Source organism: Pseudopipra pipra, chromosome W, assembly GCF_036250125.1.
Source record: "Pseudopipra pipra isolate bDixPip1 chromosome W, bDixPip1.hap1, whole genome shotgun sequence".
NCBI lineage: Eukaryota > Metazoa > Chordata > Aves > Passeriformes > Pipridae > Pseudopipra > Pseudopipra pipra.
In genome coordinates this window covers 12,276,048-12,294,117 of record NC_087580.1, presented here as the reverse complement: position 1 = coordinate 12,294,117, position 18,070 = coordinate 12,276,048, and the positions used below count along the sequence as shown (strand labels likewise).

At 54.4% G+C, this 18,070-nt stretch overlaps 1 protein-coding gene and 1 long non-coding RNA gene across 2 annotated transcripts; both read right to left on the bottom strand.

Moving 5' to 3' along the window:
• Window positions 1–8,234: 8,234 nt before the first annotated feature.
• LOC135406161 (uncharacterized) lies at window positions 8,235–11,817 on the bottom strand. Its single transcript, XR_010426180.1, has 3 exons — window positions 11,775–11,817; window positions 9,332–9,497; window positions 8,235–8,318 (listed from the first exon to the last, which is right to left on the bottom strand). It is a non-coding gene; the product is annotated as an uncharacterized LOC135406161 (long non-coding RNA).
• Window positions 11,818–13,123: 1,306 nt separating this feature from the next.
• LOC135404847 (hydrocephalus-inducing protein homolog) lies at window positions 13,124–17,109 on the bottom strand. Its single transcript, XM_064639580.1, has 5 exons — window positions 17,047–17,109; window positions 15,639–15,773; window positions 14,900–15,114; window positions 13,504–13,628; window positions 13,124–13,230 (listed from the first exon to the last, which is right to left on the bottom strand). The coding sequence occupies exons 1-5, from the start codon at window positions 17,107–17,109 to the stop codon at window positions 13,124–13,126; spliced, it is 645 nt and encodes a 214-aa protein (XP_064495650.1).
• Between the last annotated feature and the right edge of the window lie 961 nt (window positions 17,110–18,070).

The window sequence follows — 18,070 nt, the reverse complement described above, 5'->3', positions numbered from 1 at the left end:
CCAGCAAGCTCTGAGTCATCTCAGGAGGCTGTGAGGGGAAGCAGGAATGTCAAGGCCACCCCAGGCCCAGCCAGGATAGGCCAGAGCAGTGCGGCTCTGCCAAACCCACCCTGGGCACCCACTGCCAGGCCCAGGGGCACCAGGCCCAGGGTTACCAGGTGCTTTGCTTCTTACCTGGCTCCCTCCCTTTGGGGGCCTCCTCCTCTCTGTCTGATGTGGGACATGTCAGTGGTGGGTCCCTGTCTCAGGGACCACGTCTGAGCGGTGAGTGGGGCTCCCAGCACTGGGTGCTCTAACACGGCTTCTCTCATGGCGACTTCGGAATGTTCTGCATGAGTTCCGGGTCCGACGCTGCTGGCGGGAGTGGTGTTGCCTTTGGCAAGTCCTGGCTGCTGTTTCCCCTGGATTTCGCCTCCCAGCACTCGGCGCTGGCGTGCACTTCCTGTCATGGGGACTTCTGCACCGGCCGGATGGATTTGGGGTCTGACGTTGCAGGCGGGAGCGGTTTCGCCTGCGGAATGTCCTTGAGTGTCTCTGCCTGGGCCTGCGCCTCCCAGGACTTGGTGCTGGCACATGGCTCCTGTCCTGGGGGCTTCCGGACCGAAGGTGTGGAATTTGGGCCCGACGTTGCCGGCGGGAGTGGTTTTGCCGGCGGTCAGGCCCCTGACTGCTGGAGCAGCTGCTGTCCTCAGTTTCTGGGAAGCTGCTGTGGGACGACCCCGATGTTACCTGACTGTCAGGGCTGGAGCTGCTCGTCTCCTGTGAGGGGGATTCCAGAGTCTCCTCTGATGTTGCCTGTTGGGTGCTATGGAGGTTGCTGGTCTGTGGTGCTGAAGATCCAGGAGATGGCAGCTGGGCGCTGGGGCTGGGGCTGACGGTCTCCAGTGCTGGAGAACCGGGAGACAGCCCTGATAGCGCCAGGCTGCCTGTGTTGGGGCTGATGGTCTCAGGTTCCCTGGAGCTGTCAGAAGGCTCCAGTTCTGACTGTCTGGCCACACTGACACCAGCAAGCCCTGAGTCATCTCGGGAGGGTGTGAGGGGAAACAGGAGGGACAAGATCGTTCCAGACCTAGGTCAAGGTAGGCCAGAGCAGTGCGGCTCTGCCAAACCCACCCTGGGCACCCACTGCCAGGCCCAGGGGCACCAGGCCCAGGGTCACCAGGTTGTTTGCCTCTTACATGTGCCCAGACCAGCACAGCCATCACATTCCCAGCTAGTTACGCTGTTTCTCAGGCAGAGCAGGCTCTGTGGGTGCCCTCGGCAGCACAGGAGGAGCACAGGAGCAGTTCCCAGGGCCTGGGGAAGCAAATGGGTTCATGGAGGTGAGGACAAAGTGTCCAAAGCATGGGAGCTTTGAAGCTGAGCTCTTCTCCGGGGTCCTTCTGCTTCAAGCCCTGCAGAGGCTCGGGAGGCAGCTTTGGCAACTTACCCCCCCTCTTGTGCCTCCTGCCTGCCTCTTGGAAAAAGGCACTCATTGGCATCACAGTGCCTGTGTCTCTCTCCGAACTCGGCGAAAGCATTAATGTCCCCCGTGTCTGTCAGGTGCAGCTCTCCCTGACTCTGTCCCTAAGAGCACACGGCTGCTTGCTCTGCCCTGCTCTGCCAGGAAGGCCCAAGCCCCTCTCACCTCTAGTTGGATCATCTTATTTGTGATGCCAATCTTCTCAGCCTTGAAATTCAGCTTCACCTCAAAGTCTGTGCGAGGCCCAACGATGCCCCTGCCTTGCGATGCAGAGAAGTCATCTCCAAGGTCGTCCAGCCCACTGAGATGCCATGCCATGGGCAGTGGGCTGTCGTTTCTTAGGACCAGGGTCTGGGTGTCAGTCCTGCAGAGACAGGAAGACACTCAGCGTCAGTGCTGGGTGGTCACACCAGCCTGGCCACTGAATGCGGCTCAAAGCAGCTCCATCTGAGCCTCTGGAACCAGAGTCAAACCTCTTCTCTTTGTCACGAGCCTTGGAGTGCCCTCAGCCGTGGGATGACTGACCTGTGCAGAAGTATCTTGTTGAAATGCAGCTCCTGGGGGCTGACCCTCAGCTTCACTTGCACCCCTTGGCAGCACAGTTGGAAGACCACTGGCTCTGGGTTGTCCTTGATCCAGCAGACGAGACTGTCTTCCAGGAGGCCAGCAGAAGTCGGGTACGCCCAAACACTCAGCTTCTGAACCCGTCCCCACAAACAGAAATACAAAGAGCCCTCTGTGAGCAGGAGGAACGGCACTTCTGCGGTGCCTGCCCTACCTGCTCACCTCCTACCTTCTTCTCTTTGGGCTGCAGCCTCATGCTGGGAGGGTCCAAAAGGAACGTCTCTCCTTTGCTGTCATTCTCAAAGGAGAAATGCACCTCTGCCTCCATGGGGGAGTCGTTGAGGATGGTTAACTTTTCGCTGTTGCTGTCAGAAGGCTCCAGTCCTGACTGTCTGGCCACACTGACACCAGCAAGCCCTGAGTCATCTCGGGAGGGTGTGAGGGGAAACAGGAGGGACAAGATCGTTCCAGACCTGGGTCAAGATAGGCCAGAGCAGTGCGGCTCTGCCAAACCCACCCTGGGCACCCACTGCCAGGCCCAGGGTCACCAGAGCTTGTGGACACAGAGCCCATTTATCTGGAGTTTTTCCGCACAAGATGTCCGGGTCAGCCTCTGATCGCTGACACAGCACGCATGCTGGAGGGAGAGAGACAGTGGCCCCGGGCATGGCACCTGTGCTGCCCACCCTGACAGCCCCTCTGCCAGGCTGCGGGAGGGGCACTTTGCTCTCACCTGGCTCCCTGTCTTCGGGGGCTTCCTGCCTGTCTTCGGGGGCTTGGTCCTCTCTCTGTTCAGGGGCTTCCTGTCTCTCTTCGGGGGCTTGCTCCCTTTCTTCGGGGGCTTGCTCGTGTCTGTCTGCCATGGTGATGTCAGCAGGGCGTCTGTCCTCGGAACACCGAGGTCGCTTCCAAGGTGCTCCTCCACTGGTTCCGAGGCAGGAAACACTGACACGACCCCGATGTTACCTGACTGTCAGGGCTGGAGCTGCTCGTCTCCTGTGAGGGGGATTCCAGAGTCTCCTCTGATGTTGCCTGTTGGGTGGTATGGAGGTTGCTGGTCTGTGGTGCTGAAGATCCAGGAGATGGCAGCTGGGCACTGGGGCTGGGGCTGACGGTCTCCAGTGCTGGAGAACTGGGAGACAGCCCTGATAGCGCCAGGCTGGCTGTGTTGGGGCTGATGGTCTCAAGTTCCCTGGAGCTGTCAGAAGGCTCCAGTCCTGACAGTCAGGCCATGCTGGGGCCAGCAAGCTCTGAGTCATCTCAGGAGGCTGTGAGGGGAAGCAGGAATGTCAAGGCCACCCCAGGCCCAGCCAGGATAGGCCAGAGCAGTGCGGCTCTGCCAAACCCACCCTGGGCACCCACTGCCAGGCCCAGGGGCACCAGGCCCAGGGTTACCAGGTGCTTTGCTTCTTACCTGGCTCCCTCCCTTTGGGGGCCTCCTCCTCTCTGTCTGATGTGGGACATGTCAGTGGTGGGTCCCTGTCTCAGGGACCACGTCTGAGCGGTGAGTGGGGCTCCCAGCACTGGGTGCTCTAACACGGCTTCTCTCATGGCGACTTCGGAATGTTCTGCATGAGTTCCGGGTCCGACGCTGCTGGCGGGAGTGGTGTTGCCTTTGGCAAGTCCTGGCTGCTGTTTCCCCTGGATTTCGCCTCCCAGCACTCGGCGCTGGCGTGCACTTCCTGTCATGGGGACTTCTGCACCGGCCGGATGGATTTGGGGTCTGACGTTGCAGGCGGGAGCGGTTTCGCCTGCGGAATGTCCTTGAGTGTCTCTGCCTGGGCCTGCGCCTCCCAGGACTTGGTGCTGGCACATGGCTCCTGTCCTGGGGGCTTCCGGACCGAAGGTGTGGAATTTGGGCCCGACGTTGCCGGCGGGAGTGGTTTTGCCGGCGGTCAGGCCCCTGACTGCTGGAGCAGCTGCTGTCCTCAGTTTCTGGGAAGCTGCTGTGGGACGACCCCGATGTTACCTGACTGTCAGGGCTGGAGCTGCTCGTCTCCTGTGAGGGGGATTCCAGAGTCTCCTCTGATGTTGCCTGTTGGGTGCTATGGAGGTTGCTGGTCTGTGGTGCTGAAGATCCAGGAGATGGCAGCTGGGCGCTGGGGCTGGGGCTGACGGTCTCCAGTGCTGGAGAACCGGGAGACAGCCCTGATAGCGCCAGGCTGCCTGTGTTGGGGCTGATGGTCTCAGGTTCCCTGGAGCTGTCAGAAGGCTCCAGTTCTGACTGTCTGGCCACACTGACACCAGCAAGCCCTGAGTCATCTCGGGAGGGTGTGAGGGGAAACAGGAGGGACAAGATCGTTCCAGACCTGGGTCAAGGTAGGCCAGAGCAGTGCGGCTCTGCCAAACCCACCCTGGGCACCCACTGCCAGGCCCAGGGGCACCAGGCCCAGGGTCACCAGGTTGTTTGCCTCTTACATGTGCCCAGACCAGCACAGCCATCACATTCCCAGCTAGTTACGCTGTTTCTCAGGCAGAGCAGGCTCTGTGGGTGCCCTCGGCAGCACAGGAGGAGCACAGGAGCAGTTCCCAGGGCCTGGGGAAGCAAATGGGTTCATGGAGGTGAGGACAAAGTGTCCAAAGCATGGGAGCTTTGAAGCTGAGCTCTTCTCCGGGGTCCTTCTGCTTCAAGCCCTGCAGAGGCTCGGGAGGCAGCTTTGGCAACTTACCCCCCCTCTTGTGCCTCCTGCCTGCCTCTTGGAAAAAGGCACTCATTGGCATCACAGTGCCTGTGTCTCTCTCCGAACTCGGCGAAAGCATTAATGTCCCCCGTGTCTGTCAGGTGCAGCTCTCCCTGACTCTGTCCCTAAGAGCACACGGCTGCTTGCTCTGCCCTGCTCTGCCAGGAAGGCCCAAGCCCCTCTCACCTCTAGTTGGATCATCTTATTTGTGATGCCAATCTTCTCAGCCTTGAAATTCAGCTTCACCTCAAAGTCTGTGCGGGGCCCAACGATGCCCCTGCCTTGCGATGCAGAGAAGTCATCTCCAAGGTCGTCCAGCCCACTGAGATGCCATGCCATGGGCAGTGGGCTGTCGTTTCTTAGGACCAGGGTCTGGGTGTCAGTCCTGCAGAGACAGGAAGACACTCAGCGTCAGTGCTGGGTGGTCACACCAGCCTGGCCACTGAATGCGGCTCAAAGCAGCTCCATCTGAGCCTCTGGAACCAGAGTCAAACCTCTTCTCTTTGTCACGAGCCTTGGAGTGCCCTCAGCCGTGGGATGACTGACCTGTGCAGAAGTATCTTGTTGAAATGCAGCTCCTGGGGGCTGACCCTCAGCTTCACTTGCACCCCTTCGCAGCACAGTTGGAAGACCACTGGCTCTGGGTTGTCCTTGATCCAGCAGACGAGACTGTCTTCCAGGAGGCCAGCAGAAGTCGGGTACGCCCAAACACTCAGCTTCTGAACCCGTCCCCACAAACAGAAATACAAAGAGCCCTCTGTGAGCAGGAGGAACGGCACTTCTGCGGTGCCTGCCCTACCTGCTCACCTCCTACCTTCTTCTCTTTGGGCTGCAGCCTCATGCTGGGAGGGTCCAAAAGGAACGTCTCTCCTTTGCTGTCATTCTCAAAGGAGAAATGCACCTCTGCCTCCATGGGGGAGTCGTTGAGGATGGTTAACTTTTCGCTGTTGCCGGGGCAGTTCTGTGCCTTGTACCTGTCCAGAGAAGGGGAAAAGGCTGCAGAGGAGACTGTTGCCCTCACCACACACTGAGGAAAGCACCATGTGCTGGCAGCAGGAGGTGGCACTGGAAGACCATGGTCTAACAAGCAGGGGAAGAAAAAGGATCCCTGTCAGGGGCACGAGGCACAGTCTGTGTGCTCATCCTGCTGGGTGACTCAGGCAGCACCATCTGGCCCAGCCAGAAGGTCACAAGGGGCAGCCCTGGCTCTGAGGTCGGGGGTGCAGTGTGGGATGCTCCTGTGGCCCAGTCTGAGGCTGGAACAGAAGCCTCTGAACACTTCAGCTTTTTGACCCAGTGTTGCTTTCATGTGTTGAGGGGTTGTTTTGCAGAAAGCATCCCAGCTGATCTCCAAGGGCGGTTGTCAGAAAGCAGGAACTGGGGCTTCATGAACAACAGACAACACCTTTCAGACCCCAGAAAAGGATCCAGATTCTGTGAAACCCCCCAGATTTGACTAGTATGTCAAATATTCCCTGCTCACAACTGCCCAAGTTGCCAGAAATTCCACAGGTCCACCAGGCTCTCCTCTGCCCCAGGAGCCATCAGGATCCACCCCAGCCCCTGCTGCTCACCTCGTAGCTGTAGGCTTCTCCAACCAAAACTTTCCCCATGTCCAGTTCCTCAGAGCTGAGTTGGAGGCAGGGCTCGAGGCCTTCCCTTGTGAGTCGCAGGGGCAGCCTGGTCTCACGGCCTGGGGAGAGATTTCCATTTCAGTAGAGTAATTCTTACTCTCTTATCCTGTTTTTTCCAGGCTGCCTCAGTGCTAGTCCCTGACTCTGAGATGGGTGAGACCAGCTCCTTCCAATTTCTAACCCACCCCTCGGGCTTGTTTCCCGTTTAGCCACCAGTTTGCACCCTGAAAAAGCGATGCCAAGTTTAAAACATGATTTCTGCAGTGATAGGTTAGATATACAAAAGAAATTCTTCCCTGGGAGGGTGGTGAGAACCTAGCACAGGTTGCCCAGGGAGGTTGTGGCTGCCCTGTCCCTGGCAGTGTTCAAGGTCAGGTTGGACGGGGCTCTGAGCAACCTGGGCTAGTGGAAGGTGTCCCTGCCCATGGCAGGGGGGTTGGGGATTAGGTGATCTTTAAGGGCCATTCCAACCCCTTATCATTCTATGATTCTGTGATTTCCTTCTTACACACTTGGAGGAGCTTTGAAACCCATTCAGTGAAGGGACAAAGCTTGCAAAGAGTTGGACATTGCTGCCTGGCTTCCAACTAAATTGGGGGGCGGTGGCCCAACAGCACAGGGCTTTGTTGCCAAAGCCTTCAGCTTCTGCTGCTTTCTGACACTCAGCATCTTGTTGACAGAATGTCCCCGTGTTCGGTGACTGGCTTGGAACACGATTCTCATCTGACCATGTCAACAAACAGAGATGCACAGTTTCACACATCACAAGGAATGCCTTGGGAGCAACTTTTTAAATCCATGCTTTCCTTCCACAGCTCTAACGACAGCAGTTGGTGGGCAAGAAGAGAGTTTGTTAGCATGAGCCCTGAGTAATTACTGTAGATGGCATTTGTTGAGTTATCCCTGCACAATTACTGTCTAAATAAAAAGCTGTTTCATGACATTTGTATCTATCAGCTTGGAGCAGGAAGGAAAGCAACAGGGTGGCTGGGTTAGGGGATTGCAGCACCCTCCAGAACAGGAGCCTGGCTGCTGGAGGACCATGGGCCTCCCACCTCTTTCTCGTAGATGGGCAAACCCAGAGTATTCCCTGGATGGAAACCTGGCAGCCATCTCCCACTTTAAGGTGAAAAACACTAAGCAGCACCATGCAGAGACAGAGAGGAAGGACAGGGGAACCTGAACCACACTGTGCTCTGTGAGTGTTCCCTCCCCTGTGCGGGCACAGCAAAGCCACCACCTCGGGGTGGGGGGTAATGATAACTGCTCCCAGAAGAGGACTTGACAGCACTCCTGGAAGCTGAGCACAGCAAGCCCAGTGGCCACCACCTGGACACACTTCAGCCTGAGAGCCAGAAGGTGACAATTCCCACACAGGGAGAGAAGCAGGTGCTGGCCAGGGGTGGTCCTTCTGCAGACAGCCTGGGCTCAGCAGGGCTCAGCCACCTCTGGTCTGCTGTTGTCTGGGCAGTGGGAGGTGATCCGGGCTCAGGGAGCACATTTCTACCTCAGCTCCTACTGCCTGATGATGGATCCATGAGGAGCCATCCTGGAGGTCAGTGCTCTAGAGGGGCTTAGTGCCTGTTCCCTAAAGCTGTTCTGCTGTGTAGCTCTTTGGCCTTTGAGGAAATACTGGCAAACCCGTGGCATGAAAGCTTATCCATGCACTGCTTGGACTGTTCTGGGATCAGTGTCCTGAGCCCTGGCCTTGCATGGGAGACCACCAGGAAGCTGCAGGGACAGTGGACATGAGCCAGCACTGCCCTGATGACCTTGGACCCTTCCCAGCACTTCCACAGGAGCTCAGTGGGCTGGAAGAGTATTTGCACCTCCCCCTCACTGTGTGTGGGTAAGAGAAAGAGGAGAAGGAGCCGTACCTGAGATGGAAGAGTAGGCCACTTTTCTGTAGACTTGGGCTTCTCGGGGTTTAAAGAACACCTTGATTTCAGCTGAACAATGTGGCCCAACCTCTCCCTCCTAAAGCAGAAAGAGACAGCAAACCATTTACCTTCCAGTATCACATTTCTTCTTTTCAATCTGTAAGCCTTTACTTAGAGCAAGGAGTGAACACTCCCAAACCAGCTCAACACAACCGCAGGATGCTCTTAATGCTCAGCTGATCAGCTCCCACGCTACAATATTCCTACTCTGACACAAGCGCTTGGTCACATCGTGCTGCTGTCAGCTACAGTGGTGTGAAACTGCTGTTGTGCTGACACTGGTGGCTCTTGGCCTTAGATGGGCTATAGGAGTCACCAAGAAGAGAACATGATGCCCTTCCTTGGAAAGAAAAAACTTAGTTTCACTTTTTTTAAAAGAAAGCAGAGGCTGGGATTCTTGTAGGGTTTACTCCAAGACGAGGAGGGATTTTGCACTGCGCAGGCAGCAGGGATTCCTCATCTCACGCTGTGTCAATACTCATACTCAGGGCTCTGGTTGATGGAAGGACATGGGGGTTTGCTTGCAGAAACATAAAAAGATTTTCTGTCCCTGTGTGCAAAAGAACTCAAAAAGTCCATTTCCAAGTCTTGTGTCCAGGCTCCCAGATGACACTGGAAGGGAGACTCAGACATGCTGTAAGTCCTGGTTCCAGGGAGGGCTTGGCATTTCCATGACCTTGGGCTGAATTTGGCCTCCTTTTCGCTTCAGGTCAGTCTGTGAACTGACAGTTCTCCAATGCCCTCTGGGAAGCCCCACACATCACGTGTAAGCTGTGCCCCTTCCTACAGTAACCGACCCCTCTGGACACTGCAAGGACACGCACCAAGCTCCCTTGACGTCGAGCCCTTGCAGCAGAGCTCAGCTTTAGGCAGGTTCCTGCTGCCTGCCAGGAGCCCACAGGGTAGCAATGCTTTTTGCAACAAGCTCTCCAGCCTGGTCAGAAACCCCATGTCTTCTCTCGGGGCACATCGAGACAGCTGAGGTGGGGATCTGCCGAGCGACCTCATTCAGGGAGGGGGAGGAGGAGGAGGTTCTCAGCTATCACTTACCAAGGGCTCAATGGTGAAAACGTCATCTGAGAAGAGCATGGAGTCTGCTTCAATCTTTGCTGTCTCCTTCTCCAACTCGCGGTCGTAAAGGTCCAGCTCCTCATAGCGCTTCATCACAAGAGCCTTTGCTATCTCCTGGGGTGGCCGAGACAGATTGTGACACAGCCTGCAGCCACAGGGAGAAACAAAGGCAGCACGTCATTTAATAAGCCGCTGATTTGCAGAGCTGAGTGTAAGTGCAGAAGCAGCAAATAACTCGGGGAGGAGCAGCAGCAGCTCCCCAGCAAGGGGCTGAGCCTGAGCCACGGGCTCCCAAAGGGCTCAGAGGATCACTGGTTGGTCGCTCGCAGGGCAGGTGCTTTTACTCCACACTTACAAGCTCAGGAGAGGTTTTAAAAGCCAGCAGCCCTCAAGAGAACCTCCTGGCTCAGAGCCACTGCCAAAACTGAGGGAGAACCCACCAGTGACCTCAACTGACTCTTCCTACCACAGAGCTGCTTGGGGGAGGCAGATAAAGATCAAGGAGTCCCCCCACTGCCTGCAGGGCTTCCCTGGCAAGGGGAGAAGAAGCTGGCTCTCAGCTGCAGCTTACCAGCATCACTCTTGGCTTCTTCCCTTCTGGACCTGCAGGGATAAGCTAACCCTGTGTGCCCTGTTCTCTACACTGCCTTCCACCAGAGCATCCCAGAGCACTTTCAAAGCCAACTGATGAATTCAGGCATGGGACCTCTTCAGTGACATTAAAGGTTTTGTAGGCATGAAAACAGAGGCCCTGAGAGGGGGACATCTAGCCTTGAACCACCTTCTTGTTTTCCTCCTTCTGGCCTTCTCTGCAGACCTTTGGCACAGTTAATCTCTCCATTACTTGGTAGCTGCAGCAGAAATCATTCCAGTGTTTTAAGATCACAACCAAGAGATGAGAAAGGAACAGCTGCTTTTCCCAGCTGGCAGATCACTGTTCCCCCCTCAGACTCCAGTCCCCTGGCCGTGAAGAACCTGCAGGTGGCAACTGGGGGGACAAGTAGAAGGTTCCATAGGGAGCAAATTGAGGCAGTGGAGTATAAACAGGACAGCACCCTCACCCAGCCAAATTCAAACACAGTTGTAAAGGAAGTACAGTCATGGATATTACCAGCTGCACACAGACAGAGCCTTGGACAAACACTGTCACCGGCACCAAAACTACTGGCTATGGCTGGCTCTCTGCACCAAAAATACTGGCTATGGCTGGCTCCCTGCCCCAAAAATACTGGCTATGGCTGGCTCCCTGCCCCAAAAATACTGGCTATGGCTGGCTCCCTGCACCAAAACTACTGGCTATGGCTGGCTCCCTGCACCAAAAATACTGGCTATGGCTGGCTCCCTGCCCCAAAAATACTGGCTATGGCTGGCTCCCTGCCCCAAAAATACTGGCTACGGCTGGCTCCCTTGCCCCAAAAATATTGGCTATGGCTGGCTCCTTGCCCCAAAAATACTGGCTATGGCTGGCTCCCTGCCCCAAAAATACTGGCTATGGCTGGCTCCTTGTGCAGCGCATTCGGAAATGTTTCTCCAGGGCTGACCTGCAGCGCTGGGCATGAGGAGGGCATCCAGCCACTGAGATGGCAACCCTCTGCTCAACCTCCATCAACAGACAGTAATTTCCCCATGACGTGCCAGAAGGCCCTGATACTCTGCACCCCCACCTTCCACTGCCTTGTGTTATATAACAAGGGAATACCTGCCCGAGTGCAAGAAGCGGGGTCACAAATAGGACGACTGATTTAGGGGGCACTCGCCTCGGTGGACCCCCAGAGTGGACCCCTGACAACCACTGAACCAAGACCTGAGTATGTGGAATGGCAAAACCACTGCCACTCTCACCTCCCATGCTGATGAGAGACTGTACAGAAGTAACTCACATAAATGGCCAGGAGACAGAGGAGCTAACTGAAAAAATAAACCTTTACTCTAATAAAAGAGAGAGTTCACTGAACAGACCTCAGGGAGGTCTCTCAACTCAGTGGAGGTTGCAGCTTCTTTTATCCCCTTTGCCCGGAGCACAGGTCCCTCCCCATTTCTCCATTTGCTGGGATACTCTGGAGTTACAGGCTTCCCAGCAGGCCTACTGTGTGTCCCCCATTATGTGCTGATTCGGTGGCTCTGGAGGTCGCTGACATTGTTCAAGGTGGAGGCCACAGCACTTCAAAAGGGAGGACAGGGCCACATGATCCTCCCATGCTGCTGGTTGGTCCCCCTGTCTCTGGGCAAACTGCTCCTCTCCAGAGCTGAGACCTGAACAACTTTGTCGCTTCTTACTGCGAGCTGTGACTGCCCTGCAAACTCTGCAGGAACACCTACTTGTTCCTAACACCCTAAAGCACTCAAAAGCACAAGCACCCCCTGAGGCCATAGGTTAGTTTTACCCTTGGGCAGTGCATGTCACTGCATCTTTCAGACCAACCTGATCTTCTGTGGATACTCCTCTGCCTCAGTAGCAAAAGCCTCGCACTGGAATCGGGCTGTGATGTTACTTCTGCTGTGGATGGCTTGACATGTTGTGGATGGTTCTGTGGCTTGACAAGTTCCAAAGAGTACTTGTCCAGCCCGATGTTGAAGTCCTTAGCTTTTCCAAGAAGTCTGGTGTGGGTATCTTCACCTGGAACAAAGCAAAGAGGAGTCTTTGCTCAGCTCACTCGCTAATGGAATTACAAGGAGCAGAGCAAACCACAGGTAACAGAAGAAAGTGTCCAGCTTTTAGCTGGATAAGTAATTCCATGGATCAGTACATTTATCAAATCCCAACAGCTCCCTGGGTACAGTGTGAGGATGTCCTGGACACCACCTTAAGCACCTGATTTCTGGGTGGGTTTGTAGAGATTTGTCCCCAGGTGACAGTATTTACAGTGAGATTTGTCAGGTGTGCTCAGGTGACCCACTCAGATCCCAGGCAATTCTGCATCAAATTCATTCGGGTGACTCTAAGGAGCCCCACTCAGTCACAGCCCAGGGGCTCCTGAAGGCACCCCACGGGGCTCCTGCCTCTCCCAATCCCTTGTTGCTGACAAGCAAAGATTCCTGGGGGCAGGTGTGAAGAAAGGGAGGTCCAGGGGAGCAAGGGAAGTGAAGCCCACGGCAGAAGGGAACAAAGGTGAGGAAACAAGACACAATGCTCTACAACATTCAATATGACAAAGCACTAGAAAATCAACACCATGAAAGCCATCATCCCCTCCCTGTCCAAACCCACGGCCACATCAGTCTAGAAATATTTGATATCATTCTGATCTCAAACACCAAGCTGAAACATTTGAAATGAAAGAAAGAAGGGCAGAGAGACAGACTAAATGTACAGAGCAGCTTTTACACGAAGACTGAATGGGGTTCTTCGACCTAGAAATCAAATGGGAGACAGATGGGAGAGGTTTGGAGAGCATGAATGGCCTGGGAAATGGGAATAAGGGACAATTTGTCACGGTTTGTCATCCAACAGGAACCTGAGGGCCTGAAAATGTTTTTAGACAGAAATGACATGTATGTGTAAAGGACAACATAGAAAAGGGGTCTGTGGCAAGACAACAGAGAAGCAGCTTAGGGGACAGAGGTGAGCAAAAGACACATGACATTGGAGAGAGTTGGATGGAAAGCTCCCACGTCACAGACAGCACTGTCCAGGAACACAACTTCAGCCCTGCACATCCACACTGCAGTGGAGAATCAAGGTTCCTCCTTCCTCCACTCAGCAACTCCCAGCAAAACAGGATTCCAAAAATCTCGTCCCTGTTTGAGGGCTTTATCCTCTTTATCAAACCCCTAAACACTAACTAGTCTGCACTTTTCGTTGCGGTGAAGCTGGGACGGGGCGGTGCTGCTGGAGGGGAATTCAGGTGGCTGGGACAGTGGGGAGTGCTGGTAGAGGACTGGGGTGGGGGTGCAGGATGGAGGACACCATGCTGGCACCAGGGTCCCCCCAGGGATGGACCAGCACACAGCAACACAGCACATCCAGGACAGGGGCAGACTCAGCCTTGGCCCCTTCTCTGCTCACTTCTGAGCACTGAAACACACGGAGGCTTTGAAAGGAACAGTTCTACAAGTAGTTTGCAGAGCAAGTCTAACGTTATTCTGCTTAGAAAGGGCTCTGCTATTCGGAAGGACGCAGGGTGAGTGCACCTGCAGTGCCCAGCACTCACCTCTGTCACAGTGCACTGCCAGGGATGTGGAATGGTGCCCGGTCTGCAGCGGGTGATATTCCACTGTCACTTGCTTGGCTTCACCAACATCGAGGGTTCCCGTGGCTGGGCTGACAGTGAAAGGGCTGCAAGACCAAGGGAGAGATCAGGACTCTTGGGGGAGGTTTGGGGACGATATTTGCAGTCTAGTTCACTTCAGCTGACTTGTGCAAGGGAGGAGCAAAGCAACCACAGTCAGCAGAAGACAGACAGAACACACAGCATCAGAAACAGCTACTGACTCTCTTCGGAGGAGATGCAGCCCTCAGAAAATCCTGTTGGATGAAATGAACTCATCTCCCCCATACTCTGCGTGGAGGCTCAAGGGTCCGACTGCCAGCAGTCCCAGCAGAGAATGGTTTGGGAAGAGCACAGAGAGGGTTAAGAGCTATTTGCATGCACAACTTGACACTGACTGCCTCAGGAATCTCTTTTCCAGTCCCTTATAAACCTCATTCAAGAGATGCAAATGGCATCTCACCTGTCCTGTGAGATTACAGCCTAGGAATCAAGAAGGAGAATAAAGTCTTCCTTGAAGACCAGAGAATAATGAGTTTAATTTGCAGTGTGGTTGTTTGGGGTTGTTTTTCCCCTTGTAAACATCCTGGTTTAGCCTAAGAAAGGGCACCTTTTATCACATTTCAATGAAAGCTACTGGAAGAAAAGGAGCAATGAAAACTCTGAAGGAGTGCAACTGCAGATTGGAGCAATACAGTGACCTGGACACAATACCCAAAAGGAGGGTCCTGTTTACAGCCTGAAGGATCCAATCCCAGCTAAATGAAGTGCCATTAAAGCAGCACATCAAGGGAGCTGAACAGGAGGTTTCTGTGTATTCCCCAGCGATGCAGTCTGGGATTCTGGAGTGTCATCCAGGCTGGTAACTATTTGCTTGGCCCACCAGAGAAACAAGGGAAATCATTAGGCAAATGTGTTGGTGCAGCTTGGATTTAACAGGAGCAATTTGGCTTTGTCACCAGGTAAACAGCTCTTGCCTGACAGACACAAAAATCAGAGCTTTAGTGCTTCAGGATAGCTCAGGTGAGAGGTGCTTCTGCCCAGTGGGTTTATTGGCTGACAGTGGGAGGCAGCCATTTCAGAAGGTGGTGGTGCTCAGGAGGGTGCAGACCAACCACTAACGTGTTCCAGCAGTCCCCAGGAAATCTGGGAGAGACAAAGCTCAGGGCTTGCATCCTGCTTAAAACACTAGAAGCAACAGCAGACCCCACACGTCCTGCCCCTTTCCAGCTGTGGCTGCAGTGCAGCAGCTCGGATGCTCTGGTTCCTTTGGGATACTCTTTCCCAACTCTGCCATCACCCAAAGGTGTTTTGCACTAAGACAGATGAGCTGCTTTACCTCTCAGTGCTGAGGCTGTAACAGGCTTCCAGGTTCCCGGTGTTGTGAACCAGCAGAGTCTTCTGGGTGCTGTGGTTGACTGGACACGACGAGAAGTCCAGCTGGTCAGGGAAGTCCAAGACTGGGCGGGCACCAATGGCTTGGATTGGCACAGAGACCTTTTCCCTTTCACTGCTGCAGACAAGCTGGTGGAAATGATCCTGCAGGAAAAGTAACTGGCACAGCATTGAGGACATTGAGTGCCATCCTCATGGCAGAAGAAATAGTGCTGTTTTCTATGACCCTTTGTGGGCATGAATTGACCTCTCCCACCCCAAAAACGACCATTAATTCATACTAATAAAGGCTGGAGAACAGAGCATGTGAAAAAGCATCATTTTTGCTCCATTCCAATGGGAAAGAATAAAGCTCTGTGGATCATCTTTTTGTTCCTCTGGTATTTTCCATATTTAAATCCCTTCCACTGAACCCAGAGGTGGCTAAACATCAACACCCCTCCCTGTCATTTCCCTGCTGTTCCATCTGCCTCTTCCCCCGTGAACGTTCAAGAACAGGCATGGAGGGAAAGCACAGCCCTCTAGGCCCAGCTGCAGGGCCTGGCAGCACCACGCCGTGCCAAGGTGTGACCAGCTCCAGGCTGCCTGCCCCCAGCCCAGAGCCGACCTCACAGCACGGGCTGGGCTATAACCAGTGTGCAACAAAGGCCCTGGCTTTAGAGAGAACGTTCCTCCAAACTCACCTTGCTCCCCTCAGGGGTGAAAAGGATGTTTATAGTGCAAAATGAGCCCGGTGGGATCTGATGGCACACACCATTGGGGCCGACCAACTTGAAATAAGGTGAGCTGTCCATGGTGACCTTCACCAGCTGAGTAACCTGCAGGAAAGACACAAAATGGTGATTTTGCCACTAATGGAAACAGGAGGAGGCCTGGGTGTGCCCTGGTGACAGCCTTCCTTGACCATTTTCCCAAAAGACTTTTAGCTCTGGAGGTACAAGCACAGGCTACACAAGGGTGAACTTGGATCCCTCTGCCTGGGCAAAGCAGCTCGGCCAGAGGCAGTAGGGCAGTGCCTGCTGGGAAGGAAGGTCAGGCACCAGCAGTATGGAGATAGAACACCTGAACCAAGTCATCCTCATTTCAACAAGCCCAGAGAATCTGCCTGCTTCTGCCTGCACACAGCCACGCAGCCCTGTTCCAGAGGGAGAATGTGCTACCTGAAGGCAAACCAGCACATTGTCCTGGGGGAAGGAAGAAATTCCCTTCTAACAGACTGAGGTGGAGTGGGGAAGTCCAGCTGTGGGGAGACAGTCCTATGGGCACACCAGCAGAGGAGACCAGACCCTTGGCCTTCCTGGGAAACTGAAGAGAAAAGGAGGAACACAGCAAGACAAAGAGACAAGCCCCGACACAACAAGATGGCAAAGAGAATTGAAATGGGCTGTAAAGAAGCAAGGGAGAAGCACAAGACACTGCCAGGAAAGGCTGGTGCAGAAGATGGGAGCAGTCAGCTTGCCAGAGTGAGGGAAAGCCAGACGGCCCTGCAGGCTGGGCCTGTCAACTCTGGGCTTGAAAGGTTATTTTTTGCCTGGAGAAACATGAGCAGCACCGACTGACAGTGTGGTTTCATTATTAAAAGCCAGTCTCAGCTCTCCAGGAGCTCTTGCTGCCTGGTGATTGTGGCCAGGCAGCTGCCAGTGCAGGCAAGCCAGACTGCTGGGCATTCCTGCAGCCACCCTGCTGCCAGTTTCTGCCCTCAGGAGAACACAGGCACAGGGACAGCAAACAGGCATTTGCTAGCACAGGGTATCAACCCCTGAGCACCAAATCCCATCTCACAACCTCTAAACCAGGTGATTTGGACTCCCTGCTGTCTATTCCCACCAGCTTGCTCTTGGCACAAGAGTCATTTGAGAAACTGTTTCCTTGACTGAAATTCAAAAGGTCTCAGTTTTCCTCTTTACAGGGCAACACAATTGCTGACATTTTTCAACTTCTTCCTTCTCAGCTTTCGTGGGCAATTGCAAAACAATCACACTTGGTTCAAGTGAAGGTGGAAACCCTCAAGAGCCCATTGCTCTGGATGTCAGATACCACCAAGGCACGGCCAAAATCAGGGGAGAATCCTCAGCACGGGAAAATTCCCACCATCTTGCAAATCCAAGGTGGTGAATCTGGATGGGCCACAGCTGATACTCTGCTGTAAACCATGGGGGTTACACCACTCTCCTCTTCTTCTAGCACAGTGTTAAAGCTCCACATCCCAGCACTTACCTTGTCTCTATTCCTCAGAAGCAGGGCCGTTTCACAGACCTTACCAAGGACATAGTTCTGAAACACCAGCTCGGATGGGACAGGCTCAAGCAAGGTCTTGTTCCGGTCAGGGGATGAGAACTGGAGAGGCGAGAGAGAGCAGGGAGAGGTTCAGCTGCTGGGAGGAAGGTTCGTGAACGACTCTCCTCTCTTGATCCCTGGTGAAGGACAGGCTCTTGGTGACTAGGTCTGCCCAGCTGCCACTGGGGGAACAGTAGCTCACCCACCTCTGCTCTGAGCTGATCAAAATCTGCTGGACCACACCAAGCAGGCTCAAGCTGAGCAGCTCTTTTGGCAGGAGTTTCTCCAGCTTTCCTTCTCCAAAATGCCAGGCAGCGCTTACCTCCAGCACAGCCCTGTGCTAATGGGGTCCCAGAGCTCTGGGCACTCACTGAGCACTCAAGCAGTAAGTGAAACTCAAGAATTTACATCAGACTCCATAGGAAACAATTTTTGGGTGACCTTTACTCTGAGGCAGGGAGACTGAGGCCCACACAACTCCAGACTCTAGAGCTTAGACACCAGTAAGAAGAGAACAGCACAGAGAAGGTTAAGGGCAAAAAGAAAGTACCACAGTAGATAGGAATAGGACAAATAAGGTGAGTGCTGCATGAGGATAAGGTTCAGCTCTTTTCTCAGCAGTGCTGGAGTTGTGTTAGACTGGGAGTAATTCCCTCAGGCCCTCAGCCTTCAAAGGCCAGCACTGCCACTGTGCAGGGAATCCTATGACCCCCAGCATTTGCCAGTGACAACACCAAAGCAAGAGGTGGCTCTTTCAGTGGGACAATGGAAAATGGCAAGCTCGTGCCCTTGTGTCCTGCCCCAGCCTTCCCCCGCTATTGTGCCTTCGCCATGGTAG

Coding starts and splice junctions, on each gene's coding strand:
- LOC135404847 (XM_064639580.1), bottom strand. CDS start 17,109: ATGGTTTACAGCAGAGTATCAGCTGTGGCCCATCCAGATTCACCACCT. Junction 15,115..15,638: donor TCACCCCTGAGGGGAGCAAG/GTGAGTTTGGAG, acceptor ATGCTGTGCCAG/TTACTTTTCCTGCAGGATCA. Junction 13,629..14,899: donor TACAGCCTCAGCACTGAGAG/GTAAAGCAGCTC, acceptor TTGGTCTTGCAG/CCCTTTCACTGTCAGCCCAG.